General features: G+C 38.5%; 1 protein-coding gene across 3 annotated transcripts in view; it reads right to left on the bottom strand.

Moving 5' to 3' along the window:
• Nucleotides 1-474: 474 nt before the first annotated feature.
• The window catches only part of RETREG1 (reticulophagy regulator 1), a 218,518-nt gene continuing 202,732 nt past the window's right edge, over nucleotides 475-16,260 (bottom strand). For all 3 annotated transcript variants that reach the window (XM_004384050.2, XM_023738402.1, XM_023738401.1), the window contains 6 exons: nucleotides 13,353-13,479; nucleotides 9,162-9,246; nucleotides 5,360-5,497; nucleotides 4,453-4,517; nucleotides 4,072-4,198; nucleotides 475-1,064 (listed from right to left, as the gene is read on the bottom strand). In XM_004384050.2, coding sequence (XP_004384107.1) covers nucleotides 568-1,064; nucleotides 4,072-4,198; nucleotides 4,453-4,517; nucleotides 5,360-5,497; nucleotides 9,162-9,246; nucleotides 13,353-13,479 — 1,039 coding nt within the window. In that variant the 3' untranslated portion in view covers nucleotides 475-567. The remainder of the gene's footprint in view (nucleotides 1,065-4,071; nucleotides 4,199-4,452; nucleotides 4,518-5,359; nucleotides 5,498-9,161; nucleotides 9,247-13,352; nucleotides 13,480-16,260) is intronic.

A 16,260-nucleotide genomic window follows, 5' to 3' on the forward strand; every position in this document is an offset into this window, starting at 1 on the left:
TCATTTTGATAGTATTTTCCAAGTCCTTCGACTAAAGATACTTTGATTATTTTCGTCTTTTTACATCAGAGTCTACCAAAAGTTTTGTTTTGTTTTGTTTTGCTTCCAAGTATCAGGAACAAGGGCACTGATACAGCAAGTATTCACAATCGTTGCTATTTTTCAGTGGGTTACAATAAACTGTTCTGCATGCTTAAAAAGTTAATTGTAAAGAAAAATAAAGAATACTTACAGGAGGATCTCAACAATTTGGTTTTTTTTTCTTTTTGTTTTAAAAACAGCCTCTAATATTCATCTCTGACAACACAGTATGTATATATATATATATAAAGTTCCTTTCCATGCTTATTACATAAAAATAACTATCAGAAATATCAATCTATCAGTGACAGCTGATATATATCCAATTAATTCACTGCTGAAGGGAAAGTAAGAAAAAAAATCTAAAGTAATCATTAAAGCTCAGAGTTCAAATTTTTTTTCCTTTTTCCTTTTTTTTTTTTTTTTTTTGCGTGTTTGAAATTTTTTGATGGTTTATCTGTGTTCTGTTGCAAGCTGATTCCCAGGTTAATGGCCTCCCAGGAGATTGGAAAGGAAGCCTGAAGACTTCTTACTTTGCTGTGCTTCTGCTTTCTGGTCTTGTGTAAGTCCCAATTCACTCTCAATTTGATCAAGCTCTGCCTGGTCCAGTAGTTCAAAGTCATCACCTTCTTCAGCGTCTGTGTCCTCTCCTAGGCTGGGTGCAGCCTGAGAAAGTGCTTGCTGCACACCCTCTAACTGGTCTTTGATAGCAGCAGTCACTGCAGCTGTAATGACGTCCCCAGCCAGGTTGCTCATCAAGTGAAAGGCTTGGTCACTGTTCAGAGGAAGGGTGAGACCAGCTGCTGACTGGTTCTCTTTGCTCGGTCTGTGGCCACCGTCCAACTGTTCCTTTTTTCTCTTGAGCTCAACAGGCAAGCCAATGCTTAATTCATCTTCATCATTTGTTCCCATGCCATTTTCTAGAGATGGAAATTCTGAAAGTTCTTGAGAGAAAGCTTCCTGCTCGCTAGGTCGGTCAAGATCTGTGAAATGTATAAAAGAAGTCCACGTGTAAGCACCATAACAAAGATAAAGCAAACATCTGTGTCTAACGAGATCTGATTTTAATCTGAACGCTGTGGTCAGCCTTGACATTCATCTAGCCCCCCAGGTCAACTGGAATCACTTAGGTGGTTAAGCACACAAACACTACATGTGTGCCCTAGATTTTTTAGCTTTTTTGTTAAGCACAAAACTGTATATGTAATGACTTAATGTTCAATCTCGTCTAACATTAGCTTGGGGCTCTGACTAAAGTTTAAATGTTCATCATAAACAAATATTCCATCGAGCCCTTGTGCTGGGAATAGTTTAGCTTAAACCAATGTATAGATGTGTGATCATGAAATAAAAAATATTACAACTAGATGTTTTCATGGATTCTGGTACAATTAATGGTGAATACTATCCAACCCCAGCATTTTTATACATGGAGATGAATTTGAGTATGCCTAAACCTGTGTTTGTTTAAAGCAATGAAATAAAAGAAGCTACTGCTCCGTCTTGTAAAGAACAAACCAATCTGTCTTGGAAGGAGAACACCAGAATGTTCATTAGAAGGATGGCGAGATTTTGTCTCACATACTTTGGACATGTTATCGGGAGGGACCAGTCCCTGGAGAAGGACATCATGCTTGGTAAAACAGAGGGTCAGGTGAAAAACAGGAAGACCCTCAACGAGATGGGTTGACACAGTGGCTGCAACAATGAGCTCAAACATAGCAATGACTGTGAGGATACTGCAGGGCTGGACAGTATTTCGTTCTGTTGTACATAGGGTCAGCTATGACTTGGAAACTGACTTGACAGCACCTAATGACAACAACTGCTCCTTCTATTTCATATTTAATCCAAGAGCTTATGGAAACATTTGGCTCTCCAAAAACAGAGCTGAAATTGATCGTACCTTTTAACCTAATTCTGGTCCTTGAAGAGTTGCCATTGAGTCGACTCTGACTCACGGTGACCCCATGTGTGTCAGAGTAGAACTGTACTCCCTAGGGATTTCAATGGATGATTTTTCAGAAGTAGATCACCAGACCTTTCTTCTGAGGTACCTCTGGGCAGATGTGAATCTCCAGCCCTTCAGTTAACAGCCAAGTGCATACGCATACACACACACACACACACACACACACACACACACACACACACACACACACACACACACACACACACGAACACTTTAAGATTCAAGATACTTGAAAGCAATGTCAGGTTGGGGGCAGGCAGTGATTTTAGTGTTTTCACTTTTTATAGATAAAACAGGTGAAAATCTATTAGTAAAAAAGTTAATTCCTTGCAACAGGGATTTAAAATCTTCAATTTAATTAATTTAATGAGAAGCTTTATATGTGGACTGGATTATTCCCTTTTGTTACATAAATCTGAGATGGATGCTCAAGAACAACGTACAATGTTATCTTGGTCTTTAGTATATGAGCAAAATTGTAGATAATGAGAGTTCGTGGTGCTTAAGTGGACTTCAGGGGTCTTCTTCCTCTAATGCACTTGAAAAATGAGGAAATTGAAGTCCACAGAAATTACGGCACCTGTCCAAGGTCACAATTAACTAGTGACAAAGGTAAGACCACACTTGGTTCTCCCAACCTCCAACCAGTCTCCTTTCACATCACTGCCCAGCCTCCCTCCTTCCTATAAAAAAGAGTGTATTCTTACTTGTAAAATATGTAAAAAACAGTTTACTCATGATCCTTATTCAGAGTCTGCTCATACTTTCAGTGCATGGCTCAGATGACTTAAAATAATCCAATAATCCAATGAGTCCAGCAAAAGCTAAGGTCAGTGTACAAGAGCTGTCTCTCTTGATTTCGGTAATAGATGTGGTCTGTACCTCTGTTTGCATTAGTAAAGAATGCAGTGCTTTTTTAACTTTGAAGAAAAATATGAGAAACTTTGCAGCCAGCTTTGGACTTGGGGAACTTGCCCTTCCTTCTTCAGCATCTCTACTCCCTTTAAAAAAAATTGTTTTTAAATTTTGGTGAAAAATAGATAACAAAACATTTCAACCATTTTTATGTGCATAATTCAGTAACATTAATTACGTTCACCTCTTCAGTCCCTTATGAGGACTAGGCTTGAATAATGGAGTCCCTGGGTGGCACAAACTATTAAGCACTCAGATAGTAACTGGAAAGGTTGGTGGTTTGAATCCACCCAGAGGTGCCTTGGAAGAAAGACATGGCAATCTACTTCCAAAAAATCAGCCATTAAAAATTCTTTGGAGCACAGTTCTACTCTGACATACCCGGGCTCATCACGAGCTGGAATCGACTCAATGGCAACTGTTTTTGGCCTGTATGGGGTTAGCTTCTCCATCCCCTCCCCCCACTACTGCAATAAACAGTGCCACTAGACATTTCAGAAGTTAATTGTTTTCATTGTCAATTTTTTTATTTGTTTTCAAAATAAAGGCAGATTTGGACACCTACTTAGACTTTTTTTTCTCAAGCTTTTAAAAATAAGTGTTAGAAAGATATTAATTCACAAACCATAAAACTCACCCTTTTAAAGTATACAATTCAGTGGTGTTTAGTATAGGCACAAAGTTTTGCATCTATCACCGTTATTTAATTCTAGGACATTTCCATCACTCCAGAAAGCAAACCCATATTCAGTAGCAGTTGCTCCCCACCCACCTCTCCCACCACCCCCAGGCAACCATAATCTACTTTCCATGTCTACAGATTTGCCAGTTCTGGACATTTCATATAAATGGAGTCACAGAAAAGGTGATCTTTTGTGTCTGGATTCTCTCACTTAGCATAGTGTTTTTAAGGTTCATCCATGTTCTAACATGTCTCAGTATTTCCTTTCTTTTTATAGCCAAATAATATTCCATTGTATGGATATACCATATTTTATTTACCCATTGTAATGGTTAAGATTTAGCAGCTGACAGAAGTTACATATTTTTGTATGAACTCATAATAATAAAAAAAATAAAAGTCTCCAAAAATATGAACCTACCGTCAGATGTGTCTGTCTGTGGAGTGTATCCTTCTGAAAGGTTGAAGGTCCCGTTATCCGTCCAGGATACCTCTGATACGTCAGTGTCCGATACAGATAATTCTTTGGCAGCAACCGTGAGGCTAATCTGTGTCAACGTAAGTGAAATACCAGTGGCACATTTAAAATTTCTAATGAAAATCTTTTGAAAAATCCATACTAAGACCAAAAAATGTTCAAACGAAAGTCAGCATTATTATTATTATTTTTTCCTTTTGAGATTGTTCAATCACCTTGTAGAAGCAGGAGGCATCTATCAAGAAAACCGTTCAGCTTTGGTGCATGTAAATACATTTACAGTCAAATGACACCGGAGAAAATGGACAACTAAATGACAAATACCTTAGGACAAAGAGCTGAAAAGTCTAATTCACTGTCATCCTTGTGACTTTTTTCTTTATCTGCTTCTGTTGAGAAAAAAATGTGGAAGTTTTCAGTTTCCTGGCCAGCTGAGACATACTGTATTTTTGTTATGAATTATATATTCTTACCCACATTCCTCATATTCTCCAATGCCTCCATATTAATTAAATGTTTTCACATAACAAGCTTCACATATTTGCAAAATGCTTGATTTCCGAAGGAAATGGTCTCATATCAGTAGTTCTCCAAGTGTGTTCCCTGGGCCAGTAGCATCAGCATCCCTGGAAACTTGTTAAATATGCAAATTCTCAGGCCCTACTCTAGACCTACTGAATCAGAGGTTTGGGAAGGAGGGAGGCAACAGTCTGAGCTTTAATGAGCCCTCCAAGTGATTCTGATGCAGGCTATAGTTTGAGAATCACTGTTCCATAAGGTAATAAACCAGATTAAGAAGTAAAAAATGATCACATTGGTTTCCCCTATTTTCTTTAGTTGCTTTTCCAATCCCTTCTTTTATATATATATATATTTTTATTTTTTCCAATCTCTTCTTATCTGACTTCCTAACCCTTTCCTATCTATGTCAATTTTCCATTTGCAGTAGTCCAACCCAAAATAAAACAATTGAAACAAAGAAAATGAATCATAAATAGAAAATACAGACTTGTTTAACCCTCTTCTCCCTCCCCTGACAATTTGGATAAGAAGTCAATTTATTTAAGTGTATGACTGAGAAGAGAATAAAAGTCTAAGACTATATTATTTTTTTGGATTATCTTTTGTAACAATATTTATTACAAGGCTAAAAGTACCTTGCAATGTATTAAAAGTGATTTATGTCATAATAAAATTCATGAATGGAATCTAAAGTTCAAGCTTTACCTACCAGATCTCTCACGTCTCTTCTGATTAATATATTCCCCAATTCCAAAGTCTAGTTTCAACAGAACTGACTTGATTTTGTTGTATAGTTTTTGTCCAATATCGTTACACTTAAACAGTGGACACAAAAATGCAAACAGTACTGAAATATAAGAAGGAAGATAGGTATAGGTTAGATAATCTTTCTTTCAGAAGGCTACATCTTAGAATTCCACAAAAAACTACTTCAGTTCCCTTACTGACAAATAAGAGTTTATTTCTGAAGGAAATGCTTCTGTGAAATAAATTCATAATTTCTATTCTACCCCCTGTAATTAAAATATTTTAATACACAGGCAGACACACACACACACACACACACACACACACATACACACACATACACAACGCTTACAGTCACTGTTTCCAAAGACTATCAATTACATCAACTCCCTCCTCTCAATCCTTTTACCCTCAAAATTTATAGAAAGATCACACGGTTCAAGACAACGGTCCTGGATTAAAATCCCAATTCTACATATTTATTAAATCCTCTCTTACCATGGGAAAGTTATTATCATCTATGAGGAATGGAGTTTTTATATTTCATGGAATTTAGATTTTCTGATGCCATCAGGGTGGAGAAATGACCCATCCAAACTATCTCCCTGAGATAATGTTTGAACCTTAAACCTTAAGTAAACTGGTTTCCTGAAAGTTATCTTTAAGTCAAACAATAGTTTAGCTGAATTAGTAAAGAACGTTTGCCTTGGGCATTGTGCTTTTTTAAAGAACTATATGCAGTCAGAAATTCCAAAAGTCAGACTAGAAGTTATGTTTTAAGGTAAATCAGTAATTTTCTGAATTGTTCTTTAAGAAAATGTTGCATGTCCACACGTTATTATGTAAACACTTACTCTGGCCCTGCTTCCATGGCAACATACACCATATGTTTATGCAAATAACACTTCTATGTTTGTTTGCCAACTGCTCCCTCCCCTGGGAGGTATTTTTATAATTGCTGCTATGCCAATTTTTTTTACATGTTGCTGTAAAAAAAAAAAAAAGATTAGCATTGCACATTTACAAAAATGCCTCTGGGGGGGAGGGAGCAATTGGCAAAGAAACGTAGTAGTTGTGTATTATTTGCATAAAAATACACTAATTAGTAGTGTTAAGTTGGAATACAAGAATCTGTGAAAAATTTTTCTTCTTTGGAACGTTTTTGACTCTCTAGACAGAAATGTTGCCCAACTTGCAAATCGTATATTAAACTTCAATCAATTTCTATTATAGGCTTAATAGTATTTTTGTTTTAATATCTATTAGCCTCTCATCAGTAGTACTGGGATAATAATATTATTTCCCAGGGTTGCTCTGAAGACTAAATGAGACAAATGTAAACCATCTGAATAATGCCTTGCCCATATTAGACTCTCCTTCCCGAGCCCTCTTCTCCCTTAAATCCTCAACAATGTACATCAAGAGGCTGATATTCTACAAGCATTCTATTTGGGAAAACGGGTTTGAGCTCAGACCATTTGCCAAGCATTGTGGTCTGTACTAGAGATACAGAAAGAAATGAAGACTGCCACATTACCTGCACTCCCTAGTATTTATTCTTTTGTTGTCATTAGGATATGTGCCCTGTTACCTTTCAAAATAGGAGTTATAAACTCAAATTTCTCTAGAAGCCAGGAAGGTGTATGTAAATTAACAAAGCAAGCTGGTGTAAGAAAAATAGGGACATAGGAGAGTTAGAGAAGAGGCGAGTGCGTGACCCATCTAAAGGTAGCAGCACCAGATCTTCATATTTTTCAAGAGAAGCAGGAAATTCACACATTTTTAACAGCTTCTTGAGGTATAATTGGCCTATAATAAACTATACATATTTCAAGTGTGTAATTTGATAAGTTTTTATACATGCATACATTTAATAAAGACTGGCTTTGTCCCAGGTTCCTGGGAGGTAACCTCTAGATCCTTGGAATTTCCCCAGTGATGGGAGTATCTCTGTTACTCATGGTGGGCACCTCGGACCACACCTGTTTATGCTAATGAGATAATTCAGGGTGAGGGCTGGCCACATTGGAAAGACCAAGTCGTCATTAGAGGTTTGGAGCTTTGAGCCGCGTGATACTGCCCAGTCTCCAGGGAGTGGAGGGAGGCTGGAGATTGAGTTCAATCATGTGGCCAATGATTCAATCAATCGTCCTTATGTATGAAGACTCAATAAAAACGATAAATATTGAGGCTGAGGTGAGCTTCCCTGATTGGCAATATTCTGTATGGTCACATGTCAATGTGCCAGGAGGCGGAAGCATCCTGGCTCCAGGAGGAAAGGATAATGAAACCCTCCCAGACCTTGTCTCATGTGTCTCTCCCTTTGGTTGGTTCTGATTTGTATCCTTTTGCTATAATAAAACTGTCATCATAAGTATGATACTTTTAGTGCGTTCTATGAGTTGTTATAATGAATTATCAAACCTAACAGGATAGTGGAACTTCTGAATTTGTAGCTAGCTGGTCAGAAGTGAGGGCAGACCTGGTAGTCTGGAAGACTGTGTCCCTAACCTATGAAATTTGGCCTAATTCTGGGTAGTTGGTGTCAGAAGTCATTTGCAGCACATAATCCAGAAAGCTTCACCACAATCAAAATAATGAACATTATCTTACTGTTTTTCCGACTCATAGCGACCCTATAGGATAGAGTAGAACTGCCCCATAGAGTTTCCAGGGCTGTAATCAGAAACAACTCGATGGCAATGGGAATCTTTATGGGAGCAGACCGCCAGGTCTTTCCTCCCATGGAGACACTGGTGGGTTTGAACTGTCGACCTTTCAGTTAGCAGCCAAGCACTTTAACAATTGCGCCACAAGGGCTCCTACATGAACATACTTATCACTCTCAAAATTTCTCATATTTTTTAAATCCTTCTCTTCTGCTCCTCTTTGCCCCACCCACCTCATCCCCAAGCAACCACTGATCTTGCCACTAAATGTTAGTTTGGATTTTTCTAGACTTACACATAAATGGAATCATATAGTATATACTCTTTTTTAAAAATCTGGCTGCTTCTACTCAGCCTAATTATTTTGAGAATCACCAATCTTCAGCATGCACCAATTTTTTACTACTGAATAGTAATCCATTGTGTGAATATACCTCAGTTTGTTTATCCATTGATCTGTTGATGGACATATGAATTAAATTCAGTTTTTGGCTACTACAAATAAAGCTGCTATACGAATAGTCGTGTACAAACCTTTGTAGAAACATCTGCTTTCACTTCCCTTGGGTAAAATACCTAGCTGTGGAATGACGGGGCCATATAGTAGCTTTCAAGACACTGCCAAAGTTTTAACCAAAGAGGTTGTACCATTCTACCTGTTCACGAACAGTGCATGAGAATTATGGTTACTCAGTATTTTTAATGTTAGCCATTCTAGTGGGGGTGTAATGGTATCTCATTGTAGTTTTATTTTATTTTTTTGAGTCAGGGAACATGCAAAGGGGCTAAGATATTGGCTTATTTGTAGGGGTGGGGAGCATAGCTTATTTGTAGTTTTATTGATGTACTTTAAAACAAAGAACATTATTCACTTATAACCCTACCTTTCACAGCTATTCTTCCAATTTTAAAATAGAAACATGTCTACAGGAAAAACGAGAAACTTTGTAGAGCAGGAGAGTCAAGAATAATCTCTTTGTTTTATAATTAGGAACTCATCCTTCCTCTTCCAAACTATGGAAGGTCTTGCTGACAGTTAAAACGATACCACATGCACCACAAGAATTCGGCAAATGTTCAACGATACAGACTTACGTAGTAGATAGCTGAGTATCACCCCAGGAATGTAACTTCCCAAGACCGTAAAGAATGTGCACACGCTGCAGACCAGAAGACAAAACTAGAAATAAGACAGATAACGTGACAGTTATTCATAAGACCAAGATACTTCAGAGTAAAGGACATCCACAAAATTACTATTTCTCTATATGGGCTCTATCAGGTTAAGGCAAATGTTTTTCAAACAGCGTTCTTCTGCACCTTGGGCCTGACCTAGTGACTGCTATGTTCAACGAGCCTTAGTCCATTTTACCACTGACTAATGATGATCTTGAGGGCTCAAGAGCTTATTTCAATCACAGAGAATAAGGACCGCCATTAACCATGCCTGTGGCTGTATTACTTCCAGGTACAAGAGAATGGAAGAGTCATATGTCCCCAGAAACTTCTGTTACTAAGCATCACTTAATGATTATCACAGCCTGGTAACCAAATCTTCAATCTACTTTATGCCCGTCAAAATTCACACAGAAAAACATGTCACTGAAATTAGAGGCATTTACACAAATCTCATGATAATCTGAATAGCTGTTAAGCTGCTGGGATAAATCTACTAGCTATCACCATCCTTCCAAGCCATGCCCATCCCTCAAGTAACACCACTTATAGGTCATGTAGAACCCAAATGTCAATAGGAACGGAACACCCACAGTCATATGTAAACCATTATTTTCCTCCCCTTCTGTCAGTTATGACCTCCCCCCACAAAAAAGAATTCTTGGTTGTTTTAAGAAATTTAAAAACAATCTTCTGAAAATGTCCTTAGTTCTCATTAGGAACATCAAGACAGAAAACTTTTCCCCATAAAGTCGTCATTGATTTCCATACTCTATAGACTTAAACTATCTTGCTTCTTTGGCTTATTTCTAAATGGTGCTATTAAACTGATAAGCAAGCAAAGGAAATTCATTAAGGGAATTTCAAAAAGACACTAGAGATATATTCACAACAATGACCAAAAAAAAAAAGAGTAGCCGCTGAGGCTGATTATGTACAATCAAAAACCTCACGGGATTTGGTTTCTTGGTTTGGAGATTTAGGGTCATGGTTTCTTGGGTCATCCAAGTTAATTGGCCTAATAACATGTTTAGTGCCTCTGTGCTACCTCCTAGTTTGTAGCATAAAGCCTGGGGTCTTAAACGCTTGCAAGCAGCTATAGGCCCAACAATTGTTCTCTATTCACCTGGAACAACTGAGGAAGAAAGAGAGTCAGGAATAGGAGGAGGATATGGAATGTGTGGGTAATTGCCTCCATGAACAACTGCCTCCTTTGCCATGAGATCAGAAGAACTGGATGGTGCCCAGCTACCATTACTGAACATTTTGATCAAAGATTCCATAGACAAATCCTGATCAAAAGGGGGAAAATGCACAACAGAATTTCAAATTCTCATTAACTTGAGACTTTCTGGAGCCATGAAGGCTGGATGAATCCTGAAACTATTGCCCTTAGATCATCTTTAAACCTTAAACCAAAAAAATCCCCTGAACTCTGCTTAATACCAAACCATGGTTTAGCTTAACTAGTAAAGAATGTCTGCCTTGATCATTGTGGTCTTTTACCAACTATCTATACGGGATCAAATTGGCAGTAGCAACTGGAAAGATTAGATAGAAACTTAAGAGGGCAGTGAATTTATGTTAATGGAGGAGGAACAACTCAGAAAAGAAGGGTGAGAATGGTTACATAACTCGAAGAATGTGATCAACATCACTAAATGGTATATGCAAAAACTGTGGACCTGGTGTATGTTTTGCTGTGTTGTTCTCAACAACAACAACAAAATAAATAAAATTATATATATTTAAAACAAAAAGACACTCAAGAAAGGAATACATACCTCTGAGCAATCACTGATTACAAGAAAGACAAAGGAGATCTAAATGTTAGGTTAACTTTGACTTTTCATTTTTTTGGCACAGGGTTCATAAGGTAACTAGTCAGAAGGAGAATAGATGAACTAACGGAATAAAATTAAGAGCTGTTTCTGAAACAGCAGGGGCCTTTGAAATAATTTTTAATTCTAGAAGCAAAATGCAAGAGGAAAGGCCATAAAAGTCTAAAGAACAACTAGGTCTTTGAAAGCATTATTCTATCCAGAATCCATTTTTGCAAAGGATTTCCTACTATCCACTAGATCTGTGGCATAATCATCTTAAGCTATTTGATTGTGGACACTACTTTGGACTGAATTGTGTCTCCCCCCCCAAAAAATATGTGTTGAAATCCTAATCCCTGTACCTGTAAATATGTGCCCATATGGAAATAGGGTTTTTCTTTTGTTACCTTAATGAGGTCACACTAGAGTAGAGCGGGTTCTAAACCTAATCACTTCTGAGTGATTATAAAAAGAGTAGAATAGACACAGAAACACACACAAGGAGAATACACCATATGAAGACAGACACATACAACAGATGCATCTACAAGCCCAGGAACTCTAAAGATTGCTGGCTACTAGAAGCTGAAATTGACAAAGAAGAACCTCCCCCTAAAACCACGCTCTGAATTCAAACTCTGGCCTTCTGAACTGTGAGAAAACACATTTCTGTTCTTTAAAGCCACCCCCTTGTGGTACTTCTGTTATGGGAGCACTACGTAACTAGAACAAGCACATTAATGCAAACCAATGCAGGAGTTTAAAATGTAACTTCCCCCTCTCCAATATGTACATCTATTCTAAAAATTTCCTTCAGTGATAAAAGAAAACAAATCCATCCTATGTATATCACTGCCACTTTAATGCGTATAATTCTACTATTTAATAACTAGTGATGTCGAGAGATGCTTGTACATGGTACAACAAGAGCGTCTTTAAATGCTACATTCCCAGGCTCTTCCAACAACTGGTGGACGTTCAAGACACTTGAATGCCACACTGGAAGAGAAAAGGTCTGTTGATGGCTCTGCCCCTCAACCACACTGTCAATACTGTCAATCGCACATGAAGCTGCTCCTACACGTAAAATAATGTCACAAGTGCATGCGATTCTCTGTGCAGTCGCTTTCAAAACACTCTTCCCCTCGTGGATTTTTATCTTAATTGGAGAAAATACTCATGCCATTTATATGATTGCTATGAATGCTTTTGTCAAAGGTTTTCTTTCTAACAAAATCACACATGCGTATTCGCTTTTTAGTCTGAAAGTGAGATTCAATTATCTCTGAAAGCACCCTCAAAGGACTGTGCAGATTTATTTCCATTTGGCTTCGAACCTAGCTGTGATGGTTAAGATTGTGTGTCAACTTGGCTGGGCCATGATTCTCAGTGTTTATCTGTGATCACTCCCATGATGGAATCTGCTGTGAGTAGCCAATCAGTTGACAGGGAGTTTCCTTGGGGGTGTGGCCACATCCAGATATAAGCAGATGTTCTGGCTTTTTGCTCACTCTGGATACTGCCGCTGCCTCCTGTTCCTCTGACCCCCGGTTCTTGAGACTTGAGCTGTCAGCTTATCTGCCAATCTTGGGATTCGTCGATCTTCACAGTCTGTGAGCGGGAGCCCTGCTCTGTGACCCATGGATCTTGGGTTCGCCAGCGCCTCCAGCTACATGAATCAGGAGAAGCCTTGTGGTCTTGTCTGCTGATCTTGGGATTCATCGATCTTCACAATCTGGGAGCAAGAGCCCTACTCTCCGCGACCTGTTAATTTTGGGTTCACCAGCCCCTGCAGCTATGTGAATCGAGAGAAGCCTCTATCCTGATCCATGGAGTTGAGATGTTCTAGCCTCTACAATCACATGAGCTGTTTCCTTAATATAAATCTCTCTCTATATGCTTTACTGGTTTTGCTTCCCTAGAGAACTCAGCCTAAGACACAGGCTAAATACTATGAACCGATTTTTTCAATCAGAGACTTTTTTTTTTTTCTCTTTTGTCTGGCTGACAAGGCTAATCACTATTCATTTTAGTTAATGAGCCAGATAAATGTGTATAAAATATAAAGCCAATCCAATTTTATATTATGAGGTAGGGGATTTTCTCGTGTTACACACTAATATTTCTGCACCCTGCTGACAGCAGTGTTTACAGCACACGTTCCTAGTGTATCATGTTCAGAATTAAAGAACCCTTACAAGCGGATAAAATAGGTTAGTTCATTTCTTGCCAGTTTAGTGGACATTCTAAAGCACACAGGGTAATTCTCCTGTATTGGGAAACTCACCTTGCCAGGGCTCTGCTGTTTAAAAACAGACATTTCTTGGAGAAAGATGCTGAAGTTCATCCATGATTCTGCAATACAGTGGCTGAGTCTGGTCCTTTCATCTGGTTTGGAATTGATAACTTCCCAGCTAAAAAGAGAAAAAGAAAACAGACAATTTGAACTGAAATTTTGGATTATTATTTCAACATTCATTGTTTCAGCAAATATTTACTGAGCACCTACTGCTGGCCACACACTCTGGGAAAAGCCCCATGGACTCAGGCGTAAATAAGCCTCACGGAACTCGCACCATGTTGAGAAAAGTGATGCAGCTAGCTACACAGTTAATTATCCAGTTACATCCAGGGAGAAGCTATGAGGGAGAAAGGACAGGGTGGGTGCTGTGGGGCAGCTTCTCTCCAGAAGTCACTTTTAAGCTAAAATCTCCATTAGGAGGAGATGACTGAAAGGGTTTGGAGAGTTCCAGACACAGAGATCAATGTACAACATATGCAAAGGCCCTGGGGTGGGAAGAAGCTGAAGGCTCTAACCTGCTGGGCCCCAATGTGGCTCCAGCAAAGTGAACCAGGAGAAGAATAACGCTGCATGAAGCTGGGGAGGTAGGAAAAACCCAGGTCATACACGGCCCTTACAGACATGGAAGTCACAGTGCTTTTTAAAGAAAGAGCCTGGCATTAAGTATAGACAATGACACAGACAATGATGCTGACTACTGCTACAGGGATTGCTCCCTTCCGATAACACGTCCAAAGTAAGCGAGACAAAGTCTCACCATCCTCGTTCTAAGGAGCATTCTGGCTGTACCTCTTCCAATAGAGTTTTGTTTTTCTGGCAGTCCATGACATGTTTGACACGGTGGCTCAAATATATCTACTATGATGAGGATGGTGCAGGACTGGGCAACGTTTCATTCTGTTATAGGTAGGGTTGCTATGAGTTGGAATTGGCCCAATGGCATCTAACAACACTACTACTACTTATAATACTACTACTACTACTACTTACAATAACAATATTATTGTTACCTCAATAATTATTATTACACCAACAATTAATTTATTTTCACTATATCCTGTGGTTGGTCAAATCTGATTACCTATAGCAACTTGTTAAACTCAGCAGGATCTCACAACATCCCCTATTTTTCTGGGATATCTTTTCCCAATCATCAGTTGACAAAAATTCAGGTTTATTTTTAAATTAATTTTAATTTTCTAAGTAAAACAGAAACAGTAAAGCTAATCTTGTAGGGAAAAAAAAAAGTCACATGAATTCTACAACTAGTCAAATTCTTGGACTTCCTAGGTCATTGTTCTCACTCAGAAAGATAAAGATTTCTCTCCCGAGTGAGTTACACATCTGAAAGCAGTGATTTTTCCCCCAATGGTTATCTATTTTTTATTAAACTTACAGATATATACAATGTTTTCCTTTCATATGGGCTGCTCCTGACTATGCATGCCCATATGCATGCCCATTGAAAAGAACAGTAGCAAAAATGATGGAAAAATGCACACTCGTTCTATTCATCCAATGAAAACTCACTGACCATGACTATGTGCCAGGAACTGTTCTGACTACCTAGGATACAACGTGAACAAAACAAGACCCTCCAAAAAAATCTCTGTCCCCTGCAGCTTATATAGCCCAAACCAAAACCAAATCCACTGCCATCGAGTCGATTCCAACTCATGGCGACCCCACAGGTTTCCAAGGCTGTAACTCTCGGTGGAGGCAGACGGCCACATGTTCCTTCCGAGGAGCCGCTGGTGGTTTTGAACTGCTGACCTTCCATCACTTTAACCACTGCGCCACCAGTGCTCCTTGCAGCTTATACACTAGGGACTATAAGTTCATCAGCAGAGTTGAAAGTAGAATTATTAATGTTTCTCCTGTCTCGAAGTCACAGTGGCCATGTTATAGGAAAAACTGTACAAAGTTGGAGAAGGTACAAGTAGGAAGAAGGACAGGGTGCGGGGGTAGATGGAGAAATCAGGGTAGGCTTGCTCTTCAATGAAATCTAGAGCAAGGCTGGCAAATTCTTCATGTAAAGGGGTCAGAGAGTGAATATTTATTTTAAGCTTTGCAGATCATACTGTCTCCATTGCAGCCATGGATAATACATAAACAAATAAGTGTGGCTGGGTTCCAGCAAAACTTTATTTAAAGATATCAAAATATGAATTTCATATAATTTTTTCACATCCCAAAATATTATTCTTTTGATTTTTTTCAACCCATTCAAAAATGTAAAAGGCTACTCTCTGGCCGTACAAAACTGGCAGTGGGCCGTATTTGGTACACAGGCTGTGCCAACCCCGATTTAGAACACCAATAATAACACAAGCATTTTAATACTCTAATGGGGGTGGTGGTTGTTGTTATATTGTTATATGCCATCAAGTCAGTTCCGACTTATAGCAACCCTACGTACAACAGAACGAAATGCTTCTGGGTCCTGCACCATCCTCACAATTGTTACTGTGTTTGAACCCACTGTTGCAGAGACTGTGTAATGGGGGGAGGAGGGGGCGGAATACCAAAACTAACAATATACAAAAAAGGAGAAAAGGGAAAAACATAGTCAGATAAAATTTAGTTTTATAACTTTTACTAATTATTCATTCTATAAACGTTAATTAACCACCTGCTGTATGCCAACACTGTGTATAGCTTAAAAATATTATCTATCCAAATGAGTTTTGGAAAGAGTAACAAAAGTGTGAGATGAAAATAAATGTAGAGACTGTGTTATGTAAAATTTAACGGAAATATATATGATTAAAAAAAAATCTGCATTGAAAGGCAAACAAAAAAAAAACTAAACTAAACCTGTTGTCGTTGATTCGATTCCAACTCATGGCAACCCTATTACAGGACAGAGTATAACTTCCCCGTAGGGCTTCCA

The sequence above is a fragment of the Trichechus manatus genome, unplaced genomic scaffold (assembly GCF_000243295.1).
Source record: "Trichechus manatus latirostris isolate Lorelei unplaced genomic scaffold, TriManLat1.0 scaffold00116, whole genome shotgun sequence".
Classification (NCBI taxonomy): Eukaryota; Metazoa; Chordata; class Mammalia; order Sirenia; family Trichechidae; genus Trichechus; species Trichechus manatus.